We start from the raw sequence: 26404 nt of genomic DNA, 5'->3' as shown, positions 1-26404 counted from the left end.
AGTGTGTGGTGGTGGGGGTGGAGGGGAGAAGGCCGTGGAAGAGGAATTGGAGAAGTGACAGGGTCAGGGCAGGGACAGCCCAGAGAGGGAAAGGCTAAGAAGGAACAAGATGGCAGTAAAAGACACAGCCAACTAGACAGACAGAGGGTATGACAGAGTTGGAGGGAGGGAGGAGAGCAGGCAGGGCACAGGGAGAGAAGAGGCTAGAGCCACAGGGAGCGTGGGCAGGTGTGCCAGCAAGGAGGGACAGATGCTTGGTCTGAGTGAACTAACCAGGCTGGACCCAGGTCCCAGGCCCACAGTGCAGGGCAAAGTGCCCAAGAAGCCTGGTGGAGGGGGCTGGGAGCATCTTATTTCACTGTGCCTTGAACAAGCCACTCCCACTCCATGGCCTGCCAATGGCTGCTTCCTCGGCCTGAAATGCTTTTCTCCCAGACATCTACTCAAATATCACCTTCTCAGTGAGGCCCTTCCTGACCACTCCCAAACACTTTCTGACTTTCTTTCCTTCTTTAACATTCTTCTTCTCACTTAACATTATCTAACACAATGTATATACTATTTGTTTATCTTGTCTGTCTCCCCCCCGCCCCCCCCCCCCCCCAGGATGTCATTTCACAAGGACAGTAATTTGTGTCTGGTTTGTTCTCAGCTGCTTAGAAAAAGAGTCTGGCACACAGTAGGTATTCAATACATATTTGTTGAATGAATGAATGAGTGAATGAATGAATGCAAGAGGCATAGAGGCAGAGAGAAAAAGAGATGACAGAAACCAAGATAAAGTGAGGACCTGACCAGTGGTGGTGCAGTGGATAGAGCATCGACTGGGATGCTGAGGTCCCAGGTTCAAAACCAGCTTGAGTGTGGGCTCATCCAGCTTGAGCGCTGTCTCACCAGCTTGAGCGCAAGGTCACTGGCCTGAGCCCAAGGTTACTGGCTAGAGCTAAGGGTTAGTGGCTTGGCTAGAGTCCCCCTGGACCCCCATCGAGGCACATATGAGAAGCAAGCAATGAACAACCAAAGTGACACAACTATGAGGTGATGCCTCTCATCTCTCTCCCTTCTTGTCGCTCTCCCCCACATACACACTAGAAAAAAAAAAATGTGTCCTAGAAAGAGAGATGGACAGAGAAACAGAAGAGAACAGATGGAGGCAGAGACAGAAGGAAGTAGAGACAGAGATACACAGATAGATGGAGGCTGGAGGCCAAGAGACAGAGAGGCTGAGAGGAAGTTAGAGAGCCAAAGCACAGCTGGAAGTAGGAACAGGAAGGCTCAGAGACAAGCAAAGGACTGACTCCTTCTTCCTCTGACTCAGCTCATGCCAGAAAATAGGAAATGGCTCTGAAAATGAACTGAAAACAATCCCTCCAGGCCTTCACCAGCCAACTTGTCGAGCATCAGTCCTTGAGATAAGGAACATCTCCAGGAGGGTGAGAAAAATGGCAGGGTTCAAATCCTGGCTGGGCCACTTCTTGGCTGTGACCTTGGGCAAGTCAGTGACCCTCTCCGCATCTCATGTGCAAAATGCAGATAAGAAGAGCATGTGACACACAGACTGGGCCAGGCTCCAGGGTAAGCAAGGCCACAGAGACTTTAAGTAACTTGCCGTGAATCTCAACAGGTTGAGGGGTGGATCTGGGACTAGGACCTAGCCTTGTCTCCCCCAAGGGCCCAGCTCCCAACTCGGCATGGTTATATACCCCTGCATGTGTGGACAGCAACACTCCCCGCCCCCACACCCCCATTAAATGTTGTATTACTTTCATCAGGTGGGAAAACAATCCTAGATGAGTGAGTAACTGGGACCTGGGGTAGGGGGTGCGGTGCTGTGTAAGAATTGGGTCTGTCTCAATTCCTGCTGTGTTCCCAGCCTCACTCAGCACAAGCCGGGGACAGATACACCCTCTGGGCTCCCACATCCCCCTGCAAATCCCTCATCCCAGCCCCGACCACCCTGGGCCAGTCTTGTCAGACAGCATGCAAGCTCTGTGAGGATGGCAATCATGTCCTGTCCTGGTCACTGCTCTTGCCCACACAGGGCCTGGAAGAGAGTACAGCCTCTCCCTGTTTAATTGGCTGAAGAATAAATGAATAAACAATAGAATGAAGGGAGCAACTAATGACTGAAAATGAGCGGAGTGAATCAAAGAATGACCAGTTCTCCAGGCTTCTCCTCCTTGTTCTGCAGGAACTCAAGAAATATGGGACAAAGGAAGAAAGAGTCCAGGCTTGGAGCTGGGGACACTAGACCATGAGTTTGCAGCCTCAGCACCAGAATCCCCATAAAATTTTCCTCTTCCTCCTGGAAAAGGGCTGGGGTCATAGGGTATGGACGGTGGTAGAGTAACCAGCTGTGCTTTCTATTAAAAGAGACCGGAAGACACAGGGAGGGGTGCGGGGCTCTCTCCCAGCCTGGCTCCGGGCAGAAGGGAAAGCTGGGGTCATGAGGAGGAGTAGACAAAATGAGTGACAAAGTGGGTCTGGAAGAAACCCTATGAAGGGCACTACTTAAGGGCTGAGATTTTGTTATTTCGTTCAGGGTCTAGTATAGTACCTGGCACACAATAGATGCTCAAAACATGCCATTGCTTGATTAGTACAGGGACAGTCAAGAGACAGGGCAGTGGTGACAAGCAGATGGTGACACAAACATACACTCTTCATACCACTTCTTAGAGCACTAGGGTTGGGGCCCAGCAGAGATGTTCATTCCCAATATCTGACAATCAGCACAGCAAGGGACACATTCCACCTGGAAATCTGGAATAGAACCTGTGTCTGGCTATTAGCTGGGGGATCTGGGGGTGTCCTGGGGTTTCCAGGGAAGGGACAGAACAGCAGAACAGATGAGGGGCATCCAAGAAAATATGGTAACATTTTAACAACCAGTCCAGCTAGCCCAGGCTGAGGGTGGAGCTCCAGAGAGAAACTTTTCATCATATTTCCTTGTATATTTGGGGTTGACAACCACAAGTTACCTTTTCACAAAATGCCAATTTAAATAAAGTCTAAAACAGTGTGGAATTAAGTAGAAATCAGAGAGAGGCAGAGAAGCAGAAATTGTGATAGGAGCAGAACCCTGGTCTCCTCGCCGCTCGCCTGTGCCCCTGGGGACTGAGGGACCTACTTCTCCAGGAGCCTGGTCACAGCCTCCTGGGCCTGCTCCCCGTAGACGTTGCCCTGCCTCAGCAGGCCCTCTGCAGCCTGCACGGCCACCTGCATCTTTTGCTGGTTCAGCTCCATTGTGGTGAGAAAATCCCGGTGTTGCTTCAATGCCTCCTCCACCGACTCCACTGTGCCCGGGAGCTCCAGACCGGACAGTGCCATCTCCTGGGAAGGGGTGGGTGGTGAACAGGTCAGACCCCCCCCCCCCATCCCAGGACCTAGGAAAGGCAGCCAGCTTGGCTTGCCACACCACTTTCTTCCCCCCTTGCTTCTAGCATCAAACACACTAGGGCCTCGTCCCATCAGGTCCCTCTGCCTAACAGTCTGTCCCTCCAGATATCCCCACGCTTGGCTCCTTCACTTTCTTCAGATCTCTGACCATCCTGCCAAAAATATCACCCTCCACCCCAGCCATATCCCTTTCCCCCACTTTGTTATATTTCATAGCATATATCTGACATCATATATGCATCTACTCATTTATTGTCTCCTCCCCCCGTATGTATATACACACAAACTAAAATGCCAGCTACAGGAGAGTGAGGTTCTGTGTTTTGTTTTCTTGTTTGTGCTCAGCCCAGAGTAGTGCCTGGCACAGAGGAGGCAATAAATACTTAGTTAATTGATAAAGACTAAACTGGGTCCTGTGTGTCCTCAAAGAAGTTCTTTCCCTCTCTGGGGTTAGTTTTCTAACTGGTAAAATGAGTGGGTCAGAAAGGCTCTCTCAAAGCCACCTCAGCTCCGATATTTAGTAACCTCATGATTCTCGGGCTCCCCTGTCTGTCTTGCCAGATAATCCTCAAACTGACTCAGCTCTCTCTAAGTAGCACTGGTGGTCACTCTCTCTCAAATGATTTTGAAAAGTTGATTCCTACTCTTGGACAATCTGAAAACTGGGTGCTTTATATTGCCCAAATCCAAAACTTGGTTCCCAAGCCAGAATGATCTCCAAAATGGATAAGCTTTTATCAGAGAACCACCACATGTGATTCCTCAAGCCACAAACTCAGTCAACCCCTCCGAGAATCTGTAAACTGCCAGCCCCAATAAGAAGATCATCTGCTAATTTAGGCACCCACAAGCTCGTAATCCCTAATCCCTTACTGATCCCAATAACCTCTCAGCCTGAATTACCTACTTTCATAATCTTTGCCCTCTGGTGGGATAGAGATTATCCACACCAGAATTTTCTTTGAACCTCACTGACCATCACCAGATTCCTTTCAGGTAATTCACAAACCCAGGCAGCCACTCCAATGAAGAGTCAAGTGCATTACTCACTTGGGGTGGTCTACAAACTGTTGGTCACATCAGCAAAGACACCAACCTTCCCATCCTAACCCTCAAATTTTGTTACACACATGCCCACACATGTTTACAATGGATGATCCACAAATGCAACTATCTATACCAGATACCCTCCCCACTCCCACCCACCTCCGATAAGCCACAAACCCAGCGGTCCTCGCAAACATATCTCCATTCATTTCCCTGCCCAGCAGTCCCCAATCCGCGTGAACCCCAAGCCAGCACCTGATTGCGCAGCACGGCAAACGCCTGGCGTAGGTCTCGCAGGAAGAGCTGGTAGACGTGCGCCTGGACCAGTGCCTCCCTGCGTGCCTCCCACAAGCCGAGCAGCTTGTGCCAGCCAAGTTCGAGGTGCGGCAGCCACTCGTCGAGTGCCAGGCCTGGACCCAGCTCTGCGCCGTCCGCCACCAGCAGCGCCTCGCTGGCCGCCAAGATGAGCGCATAGTCCTCCTCGCGCTGGTCCACTTCCTCCTTGAGTGCTGCGTGGCGCGCCAGCAGCGCGTCTGCCTCTTCCAGGCTGCCTGGCAGGGGCCCCTCGTCGCCGCCCGCGGCCTCCTGGGCGCGCACCAGCCAGTCCAGAAAAGCGTCCAGGTCGTGCAGAAAGCGCTGCAGGCGTCCGGCCGCCGCCACCGCCTCGCCACAGGCTTGAGCTGAGCTGGCCAGCGCGCCCCACTCAACGCCCAGTTCTTCTGCACCCTGCTGCAGCCGCGCAGCCTGCGCCGGGAAGCGTGCGGCCAGCAGCTCTGCCTCCTCCAGAAGGGCCACCTGGCGCGGCTCCAGCGCTTGCAGAGCCGCCTCCAGGCCGCTAAGGCGCCACTGCAGGGCGCCGCCGGCGCGGGGCGCACTCTCCACAGCCCTCCGCTTCTCGCGCACTTGGGCTCGCACCTCGGCCACCTCCAGCACGTGGTTCTCCACCAGCAGCACCGCGTTCACCTCCTCTTTGCGCTGTTCCACCAGCTCCACGATGCGGTTCCACCTACCCAAAGGAAGGAGGGTGGCTTGAGCAGGACAGGGCCTCCTCTTGGGGGTGGAGGGCTCACCCACCCAGGATAGAACCCAGCCATTGATTGACTATATTGTTAAGACTATATTACTGAGCCCCAGCTTCTGCCTGTGTAAAATGGAGCCCTACCTGCACGTTTGCTTAGAGCAGTGGTTCTCAGAATGAAATCTGAGCAAGGTCAAAACTATCTTCATAATAATGCTAAGATGCCATCTGCCTTTGCATTCTCATTGTCTCTAGAGTGTACAGTGGAGTTTTCCAGAGGCTGTGTGAAAAAGACCCAGTGCTTGAAGCAGATCTGAAAACTCAGCTGCCTTCTTCTAAGCCAGATGTGAAAGAGATTTGCAAAAATGCCAAACAATGCCACTCTTCTCACTACTTTTTGTTTTGAAAAATAGTTATTTTCATTAAAAATATTAACATAATAGGATTATTTTTAAATGACTATTTTTAACTTATTAATTTTTAATATAGTAAATATTGATATTATAACCCACTGAAACAAGCTTTTTGGGGTCCTTGTTTTTAAGAATGTAAAGAGGTTCTGAGATCAAAGAGTATGAAAAATGCTAGCTGACAACATCAGGTAATATGTTAGGTTCAACGATTAGTAATCGATCGGCTACTATGAGCCAGATACCGAGGACAGAGTGGTGCAAAGGCAAACCTGTTTTATTCCAAAATAAATTAATGGAAAGATTATGTATTGCTCAGTGCCCTTGGGCAAATAATGACACTATGCTAGGCCTCAGTTCCCCTTCCTAGACTATAGTTGTGTAGTCCAGGTTACAAGCATAGAATCCTAGCAGGGAGGCCTGGAGTCAAATCTGAAATGGATACCCTTTAGCTAGTAACCTTCTCTGTGCCTCAGTTTCCCCATCAGTAAAATGGACAGAATCATAGCATAGCACTTGTTTCACAGGGGTGCTCCAAGGGTCAAATGATTTCTGATTTATGAAATGTTTCAAACAGTACCTGTTCACTACTCTTACTGAGTGGAGATTATCTTTGGAACAGATCAAGCCTTTCTCTGTCTCAGGACTTTGCCTCAGCTGTGCTAACTGCCAGGTTACTATCCTCTAATTCCTGCATGTCCTTCTAATTCTCTGAATACAGTATCTTGTTCATTTATTAGTTTATTTGTTAACTGTCTCTCTGCTCCCTCTAGAATGGACATGTCCCAAGGGCAAAGGTTGAAACTCTGACATTGGAAGGACCCAAGTTCAAGTTCTACTCTGGCTAGACTTGCCATGTAACCTTGGGGAAATCATTTCCCTCCCTAGTTTCCTCATCTGGAAAATCAGGATAATAACGTCTACTTCACCGAGTGTTTAAGGAAGTCATGTTGTTAAAGCACTTGGCATATAATCTCACTAAAGCTGTATCATTTTCCGCCCTGATGCTTTGACACTGCCAAGGCTACAAAGGCTGTAAAGTCACTGCATATTGGGATCTTACAGCACAGTAGTTAAGTTAGTTTGTCTGTCTTTAGAATCAGACAAATCCAATTTCAAATCCAGGCTTGACTCTTATTTGCTGTATGGCCATGCCATGGGCCAGTGTCTTCATCTCTCTGAGCCTGTTTCCTCCTCTATATCATGGGGTAATTTATACCCCGCAAGATTGCTGGGAAGATTGATATATGCCCCAGCTCTGAATTTAGACAGAACTGAGTTTGACTCCAACTTATTAGACTGCTGATTTATCAGGTGGCCATTATTATCTCAAGGGGTTGAAACTGCATGTTCTTGATGTTCACAGTTGAGTGAATGAGGAAAAGAATGATGGAAAGAACTGTTGTGAGATACCTAGAAGGACTTCCAGCCACAGGCTCCACCTACCTGCTGTTGAGGTGGTCCTGGCAAGAGCGAATCTCGTCTGAACTGGGGTGGCCTCCTTCCACCAGCTCCTGGACCGTGTGGTTCACATCCAAAACACGGCCCATTAGACTGTTCATCTCCTGGTCCAAACTCTCAAATCTGCAGAAGGATGGACATTCTCAGAGAGGCCTGGACCCTGGAGACTGCCCACTTTTTTTTACCTTTATGAAACTTTCTTCTCCTGGACTTTCTCCAACCTCACCTTCTCAGGCTCCTCTGCCAGCTCCTCCTCCTTCTACCTGCTATTTAAATGTTAGATTCTTCAGAACTTTGTCCTGGGTCCTCTGAGCTTCCCCTCACACCGTGACTGGGCCATCCCACCTGTCCCGGCAGTCTCAACCCTCATCCCTGAACATATGACCCCACGTCTCAGTTTCCTGCCATAACCTCTTTTCTTTTAAGCTGTTTCCAACTTCAGAGCCTGCTGTCCACCTCCTTGGGCCTCCTCACTCCAAGTGTGACTCAAACTGGCTTCAATATCTCCCCCCAATTGTTTCTCCTCTGGGTCCCCATTTCAGAAACAGCCCCACTCTCCCTCAGGCCAGAGCCCTGGGCCCTGTTTTGGACAACTCCCCACTTCTGGCCTGTCCACTTGGTCCCCTGCCCTAGTCTAGTCCTGTACCCTCTTACCCGGGTTTCCAACGCAGCTGCCTCTCTGGGCTCCTGGCCACCACTGCCACCCCCTCCAACCTACCCTCCACACAGCAGCCAGGAGATCTTTTTAAAGCTAGGCAGGTCCTCCCTTGTTTAAGATAATGCATGCCCAAAGCTGTGGCTTAGGTAACTGTGAGCACAGTAAGGACAGTGGCCAGACCTGTGTTCCCAGCAAATCCCAGCACATGACCTAGAACCGAGCAGCAGTGCAGTAAGTACCTGCCAAGTGAATAAATGGATGAACAAGGTGCTCAGAGAAAGAGGTGCAGGGGGTTCATCCACTAATTTAATTTATTCCTAAAGCAGCCAAAAGGCAAACCAGTATCTAATGTGATAGGGTGGTAGGTTCTCTGAAGAAACATAAAGCAGGGAAAAGACAAAGTGATAAGGGCTAAAGCTAATTTATTAGAGAGGGAGGTGACATGTGTACATGGTAGTGGGAGTCCCAGAGGAGAGGTTAGTCTGGGATGTCCCTGGAAAAGCTTAGGTTAATTTTGTGCTAGCTGAATATAAGCCCCACGGTAATAATGATAAAAGCTCCCAGACTGCTCCTTGTCCCCAGGCATTTGTTAAATGTTCTATACTTATTTATTTGCTCATTCATTCTCAACCAAGCCTGTGAGGTTGGGATTAATATCATTCCCATGGTACTGGAACCTTGCTTCCAGCTGAGCAAATACAGGAACTGTAGAACCAACGAAGGTGAAACTGTGAGTGAGGGAAGGAACTCTGGAGTCCCACCAGTGCGTACTTACCGGTGTTGCACCACCTCAACGTCGTCGAGTGAGTCAGGGACGCGCATGGCGAGCAGCCACTGCTCCTTCTCTCCGATCCACAGCTCGCACGCGTGCACTTCGCCGAACATGCGGTAGACAGCGAGGGCATCCCGCAGCCACTGGCGCCGCAGCGCAGCTACCTCGGTCACCTCGGCAAAGAGCTGCTCGGCCTCCACCACGCGGACCTGCAGTGCCACCACCAGCGGCCCCGTGCCGCTAGCGCCCCCCAGTGTGGCCAGTTGACGTCTCAGGCCGCCTACGGTTCCGCGATGCGCTTCCACCTCTCCAGTGAGCGCGCGGTGCTGGCGCGCCAGGCGGCGGCTGGACGCCTCGTCATGGCCGAAGTCACCCGCAGCTGCTAAGCGGTAGGCGTCGCGCAGCCAGTCCAGGAGCCCGTCAAGGTCCGCGCCGAACTGGTGCAGAGCCCGAGCCTCCTGCAGCCGCCGCTCGCGCCGCGCCGCCGCCTCCTCCAGCCGCTGCCAGCGCCGCCTCGCGCTTGCTGCGCGCTCCGCCAAGCCCGCCACGTGCATGGTCTCGGCTCCCGGGCCCTCCGTGCCGCCAGCCGCAGCCAGCTCCTCGCCGCACCTCAGGGCCTGCTGCAGCAGCGCCCGCCGCCCGCCCAGCTCACCCTGCAGGATCTTGTGCTGCGCCAGGAGACGCGCGGTGCTGGACAGGTCGTGGGCGCCTCCCGCCGCTCCCGCCCCGCCGCCGCCGCCGCCCGACGCCTCTAGGAGGCGCTCCTTGTCGCGGGCCCAGCTTTCGGCCTCCTCCAGCTCCTGAAGCAGCGCCCATAGGCTCCTCGAAGCCTCCAGCTCCGCGCGCTGCCGCGCCGCCTGCTCCTGCAGCTCCGCCAGACAGCCGTGCACATGATTCACGCGGTTGCAGATGACCTGAGGATCGCAGGGCTGGTAGCCTGGGCCAGGAGAAGGGGAGGATCCCAGGTTGGGCACGGGAAAGGAGGCTCCCAGGAGAGGGCGGTGCAGAGTACCTGACCAGCCCTTGGCTAGGCTTCATCCGGGCCAGGTTATGAGTCCCCTCCTGTAGGCAGCCTTCTCTGGCATCCCAAGTCTGCAGAAGGCGCCTTCTCTGGTTCTCCCAGGCTTCTCTGCCCCCATCTCGGCCCTGACCCCTCTGGGCTATCACTGCTTGATTTGTCTCCCCTCTGGACTGGGAGCCCCTTGATGGGAGGGCCTGGCTGGGGCTGTCTCCATCACACATGTACTCACCATTGTCCAGCACAGGGTGGAACCCAGAGCCTAATGAAAATGACTTATTGACTGAATGATTAATGGAAACTGAGATTCAGAAGATCCTAGAATCATTATATTTTAGTGTAAACTGTGTTTCCTTCAGAACTAGACCAAATGAAACTACTCTACTCTTAAGCTATTTCCTGGGTTCTCTCTCATTCTCTGTGCCTTACCTATTAACCCCCAGTAATGACTTGAACTCCCTTTTTCTTCAAATATTTCACTTTCCTACTAGACCTTTAGTCTGTGATGCCAAAACTGTGTATTTAACTTAATGAGCTGCTGCCAGCATTTTTTTAATGGAGCAAAATAGAAAACATTAGAATGCAACACACCAGGTAAGGGGAAGCATTGTTTGATTAAAAAAAAAAAAGTTGCTATTGGGTGGGTGTGTGTAAAACATGTGTGTGTGAACTCTAGGTCATAAGTAAATGTATTTTTTTAAATGTTTATTTATTTATTTTAGGGGGGGAGAGAGAGAAGGGGGGAGGAGCAGGAAGTATCAACTCCCATATGTGCCTTGACCAGGCAAGCCCAGGGTTTTGAACCAGCGACCTCAGCATTCCAGGTCGATGCTTTTATCCACTGCACCACCACAGGTCAGGCAGTAAATGTATTTTGACCAGATCACAACACTACCCTAGATGGAATATAGGATTTCTGTAATTCTAGACCTTTACTGAAATTGACCCAAATACCAAGGCATCCAACTGAGTAATAAACAGCAACCATGCATCCAGGTTGATGTCATGATGCCATTTAATCCTCACAGCCATCCTCTGAGGTCAGCATCCTTACTAGCCCATCTTACAGATGTAGCTACTGAGACTCGGGGAGGGAAGCTTTGTGCCCAGGATCAGCTATGACACAGTGGATCTGGAGGCCACACTCTGAACAACTTGGCAGTGATGCCTCCTGTCACCATGACTATACACACGCCACACTAGCCTGTTTGCTGTTTTTATGGTGCTGCTGGTTGTCACCAGGCACCAAGACCTCACAAGAAGATGGGGAGCCTCCTGGTACAAACATCCCTAAGGTACAGGAGAGAGTCCCCACAACTTCTTCTGCAGTTCTGGTGAGGATGGGAGGGGCTGAGCCGGATGGAGATATCCACACCAGGGCTTGGAAGGAGACCTCACTGCTCTTAGGACATGACCGAGTCTATGAGGATGAGAAACTTCCCCATCATCCTTCAAGCCAATCGGCTCTTCCTTTTCTAACAAGTCCTTAGGATTCCAAAGGGTGCTGGCTATGGATAAAGGCATGAGACAGACCAGCCTCAAAACTGTTATCACTCTGCAGCTCTGGGCCTCAGAACAAAAGAAAAGAGCGGCCCCGCCTGACCTGTGGTGGCGCAGTGGATAAAGCGTCGACCTGGAAATGCTGAGGTCGCCGGTTCGAAACCCTGGGCTTGCCTGGTCAAGGCACATATGGGAGTTGATGCTTCCAGCTCCTCCCCCCACCTCTCTCTCTGTCTCTCTCTCGTCTCTCTCTCTCTGTCTCTCTCTCTCCCTCTCCCTCTCCTCTCTAAAAATGAATAAAATTAAAAAAATTAAATAAAAAAAGGATTTTTAAAAAAAAAAAGAAAAGAAAAGAGCAGCCCCGACCGCTGTTAGTACACAACTAGCACACACAGTCCCACAGGACACTACATCAGACAAGGGCTCTGCCACCATGACAGAGCGGGACAAAATGAGATCACACCATTGTGATATCTGGGCACACCAAAACACAGCCACTGCCAACCACAAAAATGTGAACCCTTCACTCAGCTGGTGTATGACTGCTGCAGATTCCTGTTCCTCCGACCATCCGGAGAAAAATGATTAAGATGTGCCATCATCTCATTGCCCCCACTTCCTGACAGCCTCCACTCTGCAGCAAGGCACAAAATCATCCCCAAGTCACCTGACACAAGCCCACATCCTATAACAAGCCCTTCTTAACAGCCTCTTACTGAGGTTCCCAAGGTATGTACAAAGAGCCAACAAACCCAGCTTGTTTTGACTACAGGGGGTTCCTGGTGGTCTTTGGCTGGAGGAGAATGACATCAGTAAAATGAGAACCTTAGTAGAGCCAGCCTTTATTTTGCCTGTCAGCATCCATGCCCCTGTTTCTGGTAATGGCAGCTTACTTCTTCCCTCCCAGTCCATGTCTTTGGAGGGACCTGACCTCACTCTTGGCCCTGGGTACATCCATCACAAAAATATGGCCAATTAAATCACTGCATAGTCTGGGGCCATGATGCTTGACTGAATGATGGGGATGGAACCCCCAGTGGGCTAATGAAGGCTTTCCCTAGACCTTTTGTCAGAACTATTGAGAATAAGGGATCTGTCTCCTCTGGATCGGTGGGCTGCTGAGATGTAAAGATGGGCCTGAATGACCCCAGGTCTACACCACAGGGGAAGGGAGTACCCAACAGTGACACAAACACATAGACTAGAATCAGAAAGAGATAGTCTTAAAAGCATCATTCAACCATGCCTGGATCTAGCCCTTCCTAAAGCCAAACTCCCCTTCCCTGGAAATTTTAGTTACATCAGCCAATACATTCCTCCTTCCTCCATATGCTAATTGAATTGAGTTTTCATCATTTGCTGCTGAATAGGACCTGACAAATCATTACCTTACAGTCCCTTTATGATATTCACTGAGATTCAGCTGTAAAGGCTTAGTATATAACAAGTGCTCGATAAATGGGAGCCATTGCTACAAACTCTAAAAGCTGGAAGAAGTCATGTGGTTCAACCTTCTGGTCAAGGCACTAATTTCTCTGATGATAGATTCCTGACAGAGTGGGCTCCTAATCTGTGCTTAGATGCCTCCAAACACAGGGAGCTCACTCCTTCCTTCTCTCTCTCAGGAGTCATTCTGCTTCTAATAGCATCAGCCGTGAAAGTCTTCTCCCTGAGCCCCAATGCCAGACTCACCCTGCAGCTGGGAGAAACACAGGGCAGCAGCATTGAGGGCCTCCACCCGCTCACTCTGGGCAGTGATGTCTCCCTCCAGCAGTCCGTGCTTCTGCAACAGGTCCTCGGCCTCCACCAGGTGCTGCCCACACTCCCGGGACAGCAGCTGAGCCTATAAAGGGGGGCAGCACTAAAATTATTTTTGGCACTGGCCCTGAGGCTACTTCCCCACCCCCACTGCCCAAACCAGCCCTCTGCTTTTGTACACCATTACTTGAACAGTGATCTCTGTCTCAGTTTCCTTGTCTCTGTACTTATCTGTCTCTCTTTGAATCTCTGACTATTCCATTGCTCATCAGCTCCACATTTCTGGGCTCTATCACAGTGTTTCCTACTCTATACCTCCATCTCTATGGTCTTCCACCTCTCTCTGCCTCCACCTCTATCTCGCTTATACTTCCCTGTCTCCCCCTCTCTCTATCTCCATCTCTATCCCTCTTTCTCTCTGTGTCTGTACCTCACTCTCTTTGCTTCCATTCTTCTTTTCTCCATCTCTCTCTGTATCTATCTATCTATCTATCTATCTATCTATGGTTGGTCTTTCTCAAGTGGATTCCATCTTTCTATGTGTCCTTCTCTGTAGCCATTCAGATTCCCATTGCTAACTTTGTGTCTAGCATGCACTACCTCTCCCTTCTCTCTCTTGAACTATCATCATCTTCCTCTGCAATAATCTTTTTCTCTAGGTCTGTCCCTGTCTTTCTCTGTCTCTGTGTCTCTGTCTCTTTTTAATCTATTTCTCTGTCTCTGTCACTTTCTTTCTCTGTCTCTCTCCCCTCCCGCACACCACACCCATCCTTGGCCTCAATCTGGCCCCCACCTGCATCTCCTCCATCCAGTCGACCATGTACACCATCTCCTGGAAGACCTTCTGCAGGGCCAGGTTTTGCTCAAGCCGTGTCCGCCGCGCACCTACCAACCCGGTCAGCAGGGCCCACTGGCGCAGGACGCTGTCACGCTGGGCTGCGACCCGCCGGGCATCGTAGTAGCCCTCAGCTGCCAATGCCTGGGCCAGCTCTGCCACACCCTGCACTCGCTCCTCATAGGCTGCAATGTCTGCTTCAATTGCCTCATGTTTCTTCATGGCTGCCTCCACTGCTGGCAGCTCATAGCCAAAGTTGTCCTGAAGCAGGGCAGACCGCAGACACTCACCCACGCTGCGTCAACAGACTACCTGTTACCTTGACTCTGTGTGAACTTGGAAAACTCCCCCATCTGCTTGTTACCCTGGGGACCAGCCCTACTTTCCACTGTTACCCTGGAGACCAGCCTGCCATGCTTCAGTTACTTTGGAGACTAGCTCTACCTTTTCCTGTTGCCCTGGAGACCAGCCCCACTCTTCCCTTTTACATCTCTAACCCTAAACTTGTTACCAATATGTTACCTAGGAAACAGACCTCATCCTTCCATTTCCCTAGAGAATGGGGACCAGGTCTAGTCTATCTTGTTACCTAAGAGACCAATTCTATCCTCCTGTGTTACCCTGGATACCAGGTACAACCTCCTTTGTCACTTAAGAGATAATTAAATATTCTCCCTATTTATGAAAAAAAGCTAATTCTGTCTTCTCTAGATACCTTGGAGACCAGCTTCACTCTCCTGTTACCATGGAAATCAGGTCCCCTCCCCCTCCCCCTATCACCAATCACTTAGAAGAATAATTCCTCCTTCCCACCCTCTTGTCACCTAACCGGCTACTTATCAAGTCTCCCTGCCTGGTCCCAGAGCATTAACTCCCCCTCCCTCCCAAGCCCTATGCCCAGTACCTGGGACACCAGGCGTTGGTTCTCATTCAGCCAGCTCTCCCTCATGGCCACCTTGTGGTCAAACCTCTGAGCCAATAGTTCCAGCTTCTCCTGCCGGATCAGCTCAGCCCTTAGGGCAGCCTCCCGCTCATGCTCTGCCTTCTCCAGCTGACCCCAGGCCTAGGGACACAGAAGGGAGCATTCAGAATCCAATAACTTTCCTAGTTTAATGGCCCTGGCTTCTCTAAGGTCATTCCCAGGACTAACAGCACTTTTGTGCAAATTGGGAAAAACATGTTGCTTCCTCATGACACTTTACTGATGGAAAACTGTCAGAATAAACATCCAGTCCACAGTGTCTACCATAGGAATGGCTCCCTTGAGCACTGCACAGCCTACAAAGCCCCACAGAGCAACCCTGCCTCCCCCACATCCTCACCCTCACCTTATCAATATCCCAGATGCCACAGCCCTCCCGAGGCATGTAGAGGCGACGGTTGCAGGCACGCAATTTGCTCTGGATGCTGAAGAGCAGCACCTCCAGGTTCCCCTTCTCCTGAAACCTGAGGGTGCTTGAGCTCAGGAACCCACCTCCACACCTCCACCTCCTGCCCTCCCTCCCAAGCAGGACCTCACTTGACGGGCTTCTCCAGTGTGCAGTAGGCCGTGAAGGCCTGAAGCTGCTGCTGCACCCCACTCAGTGAGTTGGCGAACTTCTGGTTACTGATGAGGCCCACGGTGCGGTGGATCCAGGTCAGCAGCTCAGCTGCCATCTCCTCATAGCGTTCAATGATCTTCCCCACCTCCAAAACCTGGTCCAGCACCTGGCCCGGCACAGGAAGTTGGGGTCAGCTTCACCCCAGGCATGCTCTCACGTGATTCCCGGGCTCCCACCCACCCCATTCCTTGGTTCCTCATACCTTCCCAATCCGCTTCCCCTCCACAGCCAGAGCTTTCATCTTCGAGAAATAGTGGTAGAAAGAGACCACATATGTGATGATGGACTTCTCATCCGGAGCTTCCATGTTGACATCTGGGGGGTAAGGGAAAGTAGGGGAGCAAATGGTGAGCACTTGGGCAGAGGGATTGAAGGTATTGTTATTATCTGTGTGACCGTGGGCAAGATAGCCAACCTCTCTGTACCTTAATTTTGTATTTGCCAAATGGGGATCTACCTCATGGGATTAAATAGCGCTTGACACATATAGACCACAATAGAGAAATTATAATTATTTTTTTTTAATTATTTTTATTTATTTATTCATTTTAGAGGAGAGAGAGAGAGAGAGAAGGGGGGAGGAGCAGGAAGCTTCAACTCCCATATGTGCCTTGACCGGGCAAGCCCAGGGTTTTGAACCGGCAACCTCAGCATTTCCAGGTCGAGGCTTTATCCACTGCGCCACCACAGGTCAGGCTTATAATTATTTTTTAACACACCAATCAACCTTCTACCTCAGGGCCTTTGCACACACTGTTCTTACTGTCTAAAATACTGTACCCAATTCTGTGTGCCTAACTTCCACTCATCCTCCAGGGCTCAACTCAGATTTCCTCAGACAAACCTCCCTGTTCACCCTGTAGAGAGTTGGTTTCCTCCTGTTACTCTTTCGTCAAAGCATCTTATCATTTCTTCCTAGTTGCTCCAAGTTTCTTATCATAATTTGTAATTAGATATTCACTTATGTGATTGTCCTTATTTACACTTCAATCTCTATGAAGAAATGAGCTAAGCCTGTCTTTTTTTAAACTGAGATGGAGAGAGAGTCAGAGAGAGGGATAGATAGGGACAGACAGACAGGAACGGAGAGAGATGAGAAGCATCAATCATCAGTTTTTCCTTGCGACACCTTAGTTGTTCATTGATTGCTTTCTCATATATGTTTTGACCATGGGGCTACAGCAGATCAAGTAACCCCTGCTCAACCCAGCAACCTTGGGTCCAAGCTGATGAGCTTTGCTCAAACCAGATGAGCCCGCGCTCAAGCTGGCGACCTTGGGGTCTCGAACCTGGGTCCTTCACATCCTAGTCTGACGCTCTATTCACTGCACCACTGCCTGGTCAGGCCTTGTCTTTTTTTTTTTTTTTAAGATATTACAGTGGTACCTTGAGATACGAATTTAATTCATTCTGTAACCGAGCTCATAAGTCAGTCAACTCATATATCAAACTGCTGATACTGGACCCGTGCGCCAATGCGCCAACTAGCGGCAGCTTCCCAAATCACAAATCGTATCTCAGAATTTCACTCGGATCTCGAACAAAAATACGGACCGAGTTGCAGCTCGTATCTTAAAATTTTTTTTGGTATGTTGGTCTGTTCGTATCTCAAGATACCACTGTATTTACTGATTTTAGAAAGAAGAGAGAGAGAAAGGTGGGGGGGGGGTAGCTGGAAGCATCAACTCATAGGTAGTTGCTTCTCCCATGTGCCTTGACTGGGCAGTTTCAAACCAGCAACCTAAGCATTCCAGGTTGACACTTTATCCTCTACGCCACCATAGGTCAGACTATACCTGTCTTTTTCACCACTCTTCCTGCCATGCCCAGCATACAGCAGGAGCTCAATAAATATTTACTAAGAATATGAGTGGATTATGAGGTGTGAGGTCAAGGACACAAGATTTGGAGGCAGCATGAGCTTGAATCCAACCTCAACCACTGACTTACTGCACATCCAGAGACGGATTAAGGTCAGTTGAGGCCCTGGGCACAGAAGAAAATATTAAGCCCCTTAAAAAAGAGAGAGAGGCCTGACCAGGCAGTGGCGCAGTGGATGGAGCGTTGGACTGGGATGCGAAGGACCCAGGTTCGAGACCCCAAGCTTGCCAGCTTGAGCGCGGGCTCATCTGGCTTGAGCAAAAAGCTCACCAGCTTGGACCCAAGGTTGCTGGCTTGAGCAGGGGGTTGCTCGGTCTGCTGAAGGCCTGCGGTCAAGGCACATATGAGAGGGCAGTCAATGAATTAAGGTGTCGCAACAAAAAAATTGATGATTGATGCTTCTCGTCTCTCTCCGTTCCTGTCTGTCTGTCCCTATCTATCCCTCTCTCTGACTCTCTCTCTCTCTTTCTCTGAATAAAAAAAGAGAGAGAGAGAGAGAGAGACAGGGAAAATAAAAATACACGTTAACCATACTTTTAAATAAATAAAAAATATTATGTACTGTTAGTATTAAAATTGCACATATGAAACCAAACTTGGTGTCATTAAAAAAAAGTGTAAAAGTTGGGGTTTTGTGGGGCCCTTCAGAAGTCGGGCCAAGGGCGCGCACCCAATGTGGCCACCTTAAATCCGCCTCTGTGCACATCCTTAGAAAACAGACTTAACTTCTCTGAGCCTCAGTTTCCCCCTATTACAGCCAGGATAATCACAGTGCTTGCCACATAAGAACACTGTATTACAAAAGAATAGCCTGGCCCTGGCCAGTGGCTCAGTGGATAAAGCATCAGTCCAGCGTATGGACATCTGGGGTTTGATTCCTGGTCAGGATACACAAGAGAAGTGACTATCTGTTTCTCTCCCCACTCACCCCTTTCTCTCCCTCTTCCCCTCCCACAAGCAGTAGCTCACTTGGTTTGAGCAGTGGCCCTGGGCACTTAGCTCAGTTGGTTCGAGCACATCAGCCTCAAGTGCTAAAAATAGCTCAGTTGATTCAAACATTGGCCCCAGATGGGATTGCTGGGTAGATCCCTGTTGGGGCACATGCAGGAGTCTGTCTCACTATCTCTCCTCCTCTCACTTAGAATAAGAAAAAAAAAATGGCCCTGGCCAGTTGGATTAGTGGTAGAGTGTCAGCCCAGCATGTGGAAGTCCTGGGTTCAGTTCCCAGCCAGGGCACACAGGAGAAGTGCCCATCTGCTTCTCCACCCTTCAACCTCTTTCTCTCTATCTCTCTCTTCCCCTCCTGCAGCCAAGGCTCCATTGGAGCCAAGTTGGCCTGGGCACTGAGGATGACTCCATGGCCTCCGCCTCAGGCGCTAGAAAGGCTCCAACTGCAACGGAGCAACGACCCAGATGGGCAGAGCATCACCCCCTGGTGGGCATGCTGGGTGGATCCTGGTCGGGCACATGTGGGAGTCTGTCCCTCTGCCTCCCTGCTTCTCACTTCAGAAAAATACAAAACAAAACAAAAATAATAGCCTGGTACAGAGGAGAAACTCAACAAATATTAATGACCATTTTAATTTACCCACTGAACACACAATATTATACTCAGCCCACCTAGTGAAACTGACATCCACTAAACCAGTGGTTCTCAATGTGTGCACCAGGGTGCACTGGTGTGCCCTAGAAGATTTCCAGGTGCACCATATGGTATTCCAGAAAAATATGTGTTTATTGGGGACCAAAAATAATCAACAAAGTTTTTGGAGTTTAGATTTTGGAGGGACAGAGGTGTGGGGAACTGGCTGTAAGCGGACAGTCCAACCCCCCACCTCATTTGCCTGATTAGGTTGCAAAAGGCTGTTAAGCTGTGGTGCTGGATTGCTGACACTATCCCCATGTTTCCTGGAAAGACTGGAGGCAAGTTTCTTCTATCCTTTGTTTGATATAAAGTTAAGATGATATGTATGGTGGGGGTTTTCTGCACTCAACACAATTAAGAGTAAAAAAAGAGGAATTCTTCAATGTATTGACCAGGAAATGAGAGTTTGCCTTTCAAATATATGCCCAAACATTGAAGAAATCACTAGGACACATCAGGCTCATGTTTCTCATAAACACAAGAATCAAAAAACTTAACACATTTGCGCCAGGACCTGCCGAATTTACTAAATCTTACTAAGAATGTATCTATATATATAAAAAAATAACTTTTTTGTTGTTTTTTCATTTTTTAATCCCTCTTTTTTACGAATTCTAAAAAGCATAACTCAAAAAATGTAACAGAAAAATGTTTTTTGTTTGTTTGTTTGTTTGTTTTGGGGTTTGTTTTTTTTTGTATTTTTCTGAAGTTAGAAATAGGCAGTCAGACTCCCGCATGCGCCCGACTGGGATCCACCTGGCATGCCCACCAGGGGGCGATGCTCTGCCCATCTGGGGCCTTGCTCTGTTGCAACCAGAGCCATTCTAGTGCCTGAGGCAGAGGCCATGGAGCCATCCTCAGCGCCCGGGCCAACTTTGCTCCAATGGAGCCTCGGCTGCAGGAGGGGAAGAGAGAGACAGAGAGGAAGGAGAGGGGGAGGGGTGGAGAAGCAGATGGGCACTTCTCCTGTGTGCCCTGGCTGGGAATTAAACCCGGGACTCCTGCACGCCAGGCCAACGCTCTACCACTGAGCCAGCCGGCCAGGGCCGAAAAATGTTTTTTAATGTCAGAATAAATTTAATTTTGTCATATTTATTTCATTTAAATACCATAAAAACATGCTTGGACTTTATATTTTTTCTTTAATATTTGACTTAATTATTATAACATATTTCTCAGAAATTAGTATATAGTGTGCCTACAATTTTGTAGGATATACAAATTTGTAGGATTTTATTTTATTTTATTTTATTTATTTTTTATTTTTTTTCATTTTTCTGAAGCTGGAAACAGGGAGAGACAGTCAGACAGACTCCCGCATGCGCCCGACCGGGATCCACCCGGCACGCCCACCAGGGGCGATGCTCTGCCCACCAGGGGGCGATGCTCTGCCCATCCTGGGCATCGTCATATTGCGACCAGAGCCACTCTAGCGCCTGAGGCAGAGGCCACAGAGCCATCCCCAGCGCCCGGGCCATCTTTGCTCCAATGGAACCTTGGCTGCGGGAGGGGAAGAGAGACAGAGAGGAAAGCATGGCGGAGGGGTGGAGAAGCAAATGGGCGCTTCTCCTGTGTGCCCTGGCTGGGAATCGAACCCAGGTCCTCCGCACGCTAGGCCGGCGCTCTACCGCTGAGCCAACCAGCCAGGGCAAATTTGTAGGATTTTAAATGTGCCCCTACTTCAAAAAGTTGAGAACCACTGTACTAAACGCTTACCCTATGCCAGGCACTGAGTACAGCATATAGCTCCATGAGGCAGGTAGAGGAATGTTTAAGACCGTGAATGCTGGGTGGGCCTGACCAGGCAGTGGCACAGTGGATAAAAGTGTTGACCTGGGATGCTGAGGACCCAGGTTCAAAATCCAGAGGTCACAGGCTTGAGTGTGGGGTCATAGACATGACCCCATGCTTGCTAGCTTGAAGCCCAAGGTCACTGGCTTGAGCAAGGGGTCACTGGCTCAGCTGGAGCCCCCTCCCTGGTCAAGGCACGTATGAGAAAGCAATCAATAAACAACTAAGGTGCCGCAACTATGAGCTGATGCTTCTCATCTCTCTCCCTTCCTGTCTCTCTCTCACGCTTAAAAAAAAAAAAAAGACTATGAATGCTGAAATCAGAAGTCCTATTTTATTTACTGGTTTTCAGTGTGACCCTGGGGAAGTGACTTCACATCTCTGAGCCTTTGTTTTCATTTTAAAAGAGGGTTGATTAATCCTATCCAACTATGTCAGTGTGAGGATGAAAGGGAACAGTTTTGATCAAATCCCAGCTTTGTGCTTGGTACATAGTAGATTCTCAGAAAAAGGGAGCAGTCCAGGGATGAGGGATTGGTGTGGAGTGTGAGCAGGGGTGGGAATGAGGCTGAAGACAGTGGGTCTGGGGATGAACTGAAAATGGGAAACAGGTGGGGCTGAGGACAGTGGTGGATGGAGACAGACATAGGTACGGGCTGGGGATAGGAATGGGGTTGGAAATGGGATTCGGAGATGGGGATAGAGATAATGTTGGAAAGGGAACTGGGATTAGGGATGGGAGCATGTGTTGACTTTGGGGCTGGGGTTAAGGAGAGAGGGAGTGGGTTTTGGGGGACATGATTTAAAATGGGGTTGGGGAAGAGCGGGGCTTAAGTTGGAGATAGAAATGGAAATGGGTTGGGATTTGAGATGGAGACAGAGAAAGGGACACGAAAATGGGAAGGGGGAGGGATTGGAGATGAAGAAGGGGAGGGGCTGGGAGGGAGCTGGGGTTTGGAATGGCTTTGGGTTTTGGGATGGTGTTGGGATAGAATGGAATTGAGTTTGGGATGGTATTGGGGTTGGCAGCCCCAAAGAGGGAGTCAGGGCTGGGACCATGCAAGGCTCACCCTCAGGGTCCAGCAGACGTGCCAGCCCCAGGTGCTGCTCAGCAGTGCGGAAGGCTCTCTGTAGGTTGTAGTTGGCGTTGGACTTGGTGAGTTTGCTGAAGTCCACGAGATCGGGCCTAGGCAGGGGCACAGAGTGGGTAGGCAGCAGGCGGGCTCCAGAGCCAGTGGGCAAACGGGCAAAAGTCATCCTGTCTGAGCCCCACCCAGGGCAAGGGGTGGGAGGGGCAGGACCCCACCAAGCAGAAAGCTCTGTGTCATGGCACATGTCTGTGCAGCATCTTCTGTGGGTGTGAGGGCATGTGTACGTCAGACTTTGGATGTACACAGTCTATGCGGCTGTGTTTCTATTCAGTACTATGTAGTAATTAGAAGTGTGAGGTCTGAAGCCAGATTGCCTGGCTCTTATCCAGCTAGGCCATTTCCTGGCTGTCATTTGGGTGAACTACTTCATCTCTCTGTGCCTCAGTTTCCTCATTTTCATTTGTAAAATGGGGATAATAATAGCATCTGTCTCACGGGGCCATTGAATATTCAATGACTTACTGGAAAGCACTTAGAACAATATTGGGTCCACAGAAAGCACTCAACACATGTGACCATTGTTAGCTTGACCCCATTACAGCTTGTGGGTTTCAGAGTGTATAGGTGTGGCTAGGTTTCCCCATGTGTGTATGAGTATGTATGCATGGGTTCTGGCTTCTGCCACACCAAAGCAAGTCCTTCCCAGCCTCTAGACCTCAGTTTCCTGAAACTATCATGCGGACGATAATGATGTGAATGTGATTTGTCTGGGTGCCCACCCCTCAGCCAGGTCAGTGCCAAGTTCTGAGGTATGACTAGGCAGGTGTGCAGGGAGCCAGAAGGGGGCTCTGGAAGTGTACCAGGAGGAAGAACTCTGTGATGAGAGGAGGCACTATGTACACACTTGAGTGGACCATCCACAGGGAAATGTACTCCCCGCTCTGGGACATCTAAGGAGCAGGCACGGGCTGTGTATGTGCAAGAGTATCTGTCTGTGTGCACACATCTGTGTGAAGGCACAAGTTTCCATGTGTGTACAGCGTATGTGGCCTGGACAGAGGTCTCTGTGGGTGTGTGCACCTGTGTGTATGAAGGGAAGTGTATATATGTGCACAGAGGTGAAGCTTAGGTCCTGTGTCTATGTGAACTGTCTAGATACATATGTGTACAAGTATGTACCTAAGGGACACGGGGGTGGGGGGAGGGCAGGGCTGGGTTGGCCCAAGCCACGTGGTACCTGTGCCGGTGAATGAGGGCATTGAAGGCCAAGCCGTCCCGCCAGCTGGTGGTGAAATTCTGGATGTTTACCTCAGGGTAACTAACAGCATGGAAGGGAGAGACAGAGGCAGAGATGAAGAGAGTCAGGAGGAAAGAGAGAGGGAGGGAGAGACAGACATAGATGGATGGATGGATGGATGGATGGATGGATGATACAGTGAGTCAGGGAGATAGAGACAGAGACAGAGAGAGATTGAGACATAAAGGAGAGGAGTAAAAAAAAGAGTCAGAGGGACAAAGAGAAAGAAAGGAGGGAAGGAGGGATAGAGAGAGAGCAAGATGCAGAGATGGGGAAATAAAGGAGGGGACAGAGAATAGAGGGAAGGGGAAAGAGGGATAAAAACAAAGAAAAGCAGATGTAGAGGTAAGGACTGACACAAGGAGAAACAGATTACATTGCGAGACAGACAGTCCCAGAGGATGAGAGGCAATGCCCAGTCTCCCTCCTTCCTCCCAGAAGCTGTTCTCCAGAGAGCACCTGAGTTTCAGGCCAGGGACTGCCCGGAAAGGCAGAGTTGGGAGTCCAGGAGACATGCCCACTGAAGGCACCCGGGACCCTGAATTTCCTACACAAGCTGTTCGAGCCCTGGTGTGTTCCCTGCCAGACTGACAGGTGGCTGTTTGTGGAGGGGGAGGTGGTTGGAACCCGGAGCTGGAGGATCCACAAAGGTACACATAGGCCTCTTGATGTGCAGGATGAGTTGGGAAAGAGAGAAGGGAGCAGGCTAGGGACAGTCCACCACCTTCCAGCATTGCTTTCTGAGAAATTCAAGTTCTAAATTGAAACCTGGCCTTCCAAATTGTTAGACAGGTGTACTTGGCAAGGTCAGAAGAATAGATGTGTTTTATTTACCAGTTTATTAATTCTATATTAACTTTTTGATACTTAGGATTTCAGCTGCCCCTTGCACTTATCCCCAAAGAAACTCCCAAAGTTAGGACCCAGCCTGTGGGAAGTGGAGGGCTTACCCAGCTGTCTTCATCTGACACCACAAGAGTAGCGCATCCTTGGCAGAGCGGGTCTCTCTGTTGTCTTCCGTCTCAATTTTGATGACTTGAATCTGTGAGGATACAAAACACAGCTGCTGGGGCCTGGAGGGCTTGAGGCTGGGAGACCCCACCCCCTCCCTGCTGCCCGGAAGGGTAGTATGCGGCAGAGGAGATGGGAGAGGCAGCTTCAGGCTGAGGCGTGGGCTCATGAGTGGGCCCGAGCATCCACACGGGTTGGGGGGCAGTGGTGGATTGGGGTCTCAGTTTCCAAGGATGCCACTATCCTTGGTGTCTGGGCCCCTCCCCTGACCCCAGCCACCATCACCTCCTGCCTGAGTCAGCTGCAGTGGCCTTTACGCTGGTCTCCCCACCCTGCCCCCACAGTCTGTTCTTTGAGTAACAGAGGGACCCTGTGAACACCCAAATCAGATCACATGCCTCCTATCCTCAAAACATGGCTCCAGTTCACTCTGGGGAAAAATAGTCCTCACTGTCACCTCTCATTATCTCTGACCTCATCTTCAGCAGTTCACACCCCTCCAGAGACCTCCGTCCTCTGCACCAAATCACTAGTGTTCTCCCACCCCAAGGCCTTTGTCCTGGCTGTTCCTTTTGCCTGGGACATCCTACCCCCAGGTCCCCATAAGGTTCTACCCCTCCTTGAGGTCTGTACTTATGGCACCTTCTCAGTGAGGACTTGCTGAACCACTTGATTTTAAATCTCAATATGTACACCTAACTTTCACATCCTCCTCCCCTGCCTTATTATCTCCTCAGCATTTATCATCCCCTATACATTTTACTTATTCATTTGGTTTACTGTCTCCCTGTTATGGACTGAATTGTGCCCTACCACCACCACCACCAAATTCATAAGTTGAAGCCCTAACCCCCAATATGACTTTATTTGGAGCTAGGGCCTTAGGAAGTTAGTTAAGATTAAATGAGGTCATAAAGGTAAAGCCCTAATCCAACATGAATGGTCTCCTTATAAGAAGAGGAAGAGGCCCTGGCCGGTTGGCTCAGCGGTAGAGCATCAGCCTGGTGTGCGGGGGACCCGGGTTCGATTCCCGGCCAGGGCACATAGGAGAGGCACCCATCTGCTTCTCCACCCCTCCCCCTCTCCTTCCTCTCTGTCTCTCTCTTCCCCTCCCGCAGCCGAGGCTCCATTGGAGTAAGGATGGCCTAGGCACTGGGGATGGCTCCTTGGCCTCTGCCCCAGGCGCTAGAGTGGCTCTGGTCGCTCCAGCGACGCCCCGGAGGGGCAGAGCATCGCCCCCTGGCGGGCAGAGCGTCGCCCCTGGTGGGCGTGCCAGGTGGATCCCAGTCTGGTGCATGCGGGAGTCTGTCTGACTGTCTCTCCCCGTTTCCAGCTTCAGAAAAATAAAAAGAAAAGACAAAAAAAAAGAAGAAGAGGAAGAGACCCTAGGGACAAGCACACAAAGAAAAGATCATATGAGGATATAGAGAGAAGATAGATGGTCTTTGACAAGCCAAGGAGAGAGGCCTCAGGAGAAACCAAACCTGCTGGCACCTTGATCTTGAACTTCTAGCTTCTAAAACTATGAGAAAATTAATTTGTTCTTTAAGCCCCTGGTCTATAGTATTTTGTTACAGTAGCCCTAGTAGACTAATGCACTCACTACCCTGTACAAGTTCCAGGACCACGTTTTTGTTTATCTGTTTTGTTTTCTGTGGTAACAAATGTCTATTTTGTTTCTACTACATGTAATTACATATAGTAGGCGTTCAGTAAAGTTCTGAATGACTCAGAATTTAAAGCAGATTTGAAAGCCTCAGGTGGGTGTTTGATACTTGGTTCCTAGACCAAGAGCTGAGTTTGGTATTTGGGTATGAGGTAGAGAACTAGGTTCCCAGGAAGCCTCAGCCCCTGGTTTAAGGCTACAGCTACCAGCCACTACCCCCAAACTAATGGTCTCCTTTCCTCATTCTGTACTGACAATGCCCATACCTTGTCTCCAGCCTTTACCATTCTCTTGAGCTCCACACAGGATCCAGTGGACACCTTCCCATCCTTCCCCTAAGGCATGACCACTCTCCTCCTGAGCTTCTTTCCTATCTGCCCTCCTCTTCACTTCTCTCTGCCCCATCGCAAGGTACAGCTCCTGTCTCTTCCCTGGGCTCCCAGTCCTCAATTCTGACAACCACCCCCAATCCAGAGTGACTCCTCTAAATCTGATTATGTCGCTCCTCTTTGTGTGTGTGTGAATTTTGTGTGTGTGTGCGACAG

The 26404-nt window shown here is 50.0% G+C and overlaps 1 protein-coding gene across 2 annotated transcripts in view; it reads right to left on the bottom strand.

Annotated features, from left to right (window-relative positions):
• SPTBN4 (spectrin beta, non-erythrocytic 4) overlaps positions 1-26404 on the bottom strand; it is a 95486-nt gene that overhangs the window by 43528 nt on the left and 25554 nt on the right. Inside the window, exons 5-17 of one of the 2 annotated variants that reach the window (XM_066242476.1) lie at positions 24133-24224; positions 23123-23203; positions 21865-21980; positions 15680-15792; positions 15396-15583; positions 15205-15322; positions 14781-14939; positions 13835-14137; positions 12976-13126; positions 8769-9702; positions 7321-7458; positions 4702-5452; positions 3131-3333 (exon numbers count right to left, since the gene is read on the bottom strand). In XM_066242476.1, the coding sequence (XP_066098573.1) occupies positions 3131-3333; positions 4702-5452; positions 7321-7458; positions 8769-9702; positions 12976-13126; positions 13835-14137; positions 14781-14939; positions 15205-15322; positions 15396-15583; positions 15680-15792; positions 21865-21980; positions 23123-23203; positions 24133-24224 (3347 nt within the window). Of the gene's footprint in view, positions 1-273; positions 305-3130; positions 3334-4701; positions 5453-7320; positions 7459-8768; positions 9703-12975; positions 13127-13834; positions 14138-14780; positions 14940-15204; positions 15323-15395; positions 15584-15679; positions 15793-21864; positions 21981-23122; positions 23204-24132; positions 24225-26404 lie in introns of those variants that run through there. The other variant, XM_066242477.1, reaches the window with a different exon arrangement.

Source organism: Saccopteryx bilineata, chromosome 9 (assembly GCF_036850765.1).
Source record: "Saccopteryx bilineata isolate mSacBil1 chromosome 9, mSacBil1_pri_phased_curated, whole genome shotgun sequence".
In the NCBI taxonomy this organism is placed as follows: domain Eukaryota; kingdom Metazoa; phylum Chordata; class Mammalia; order Chiroptera; family Emballonuridae; genus Saccopteryx; species Saccopteryx bilineata.
Note: the sequence above shows the minus strand (reverse complement) of the source record. Positions and strands in the feature narration are given on the sequence as shown.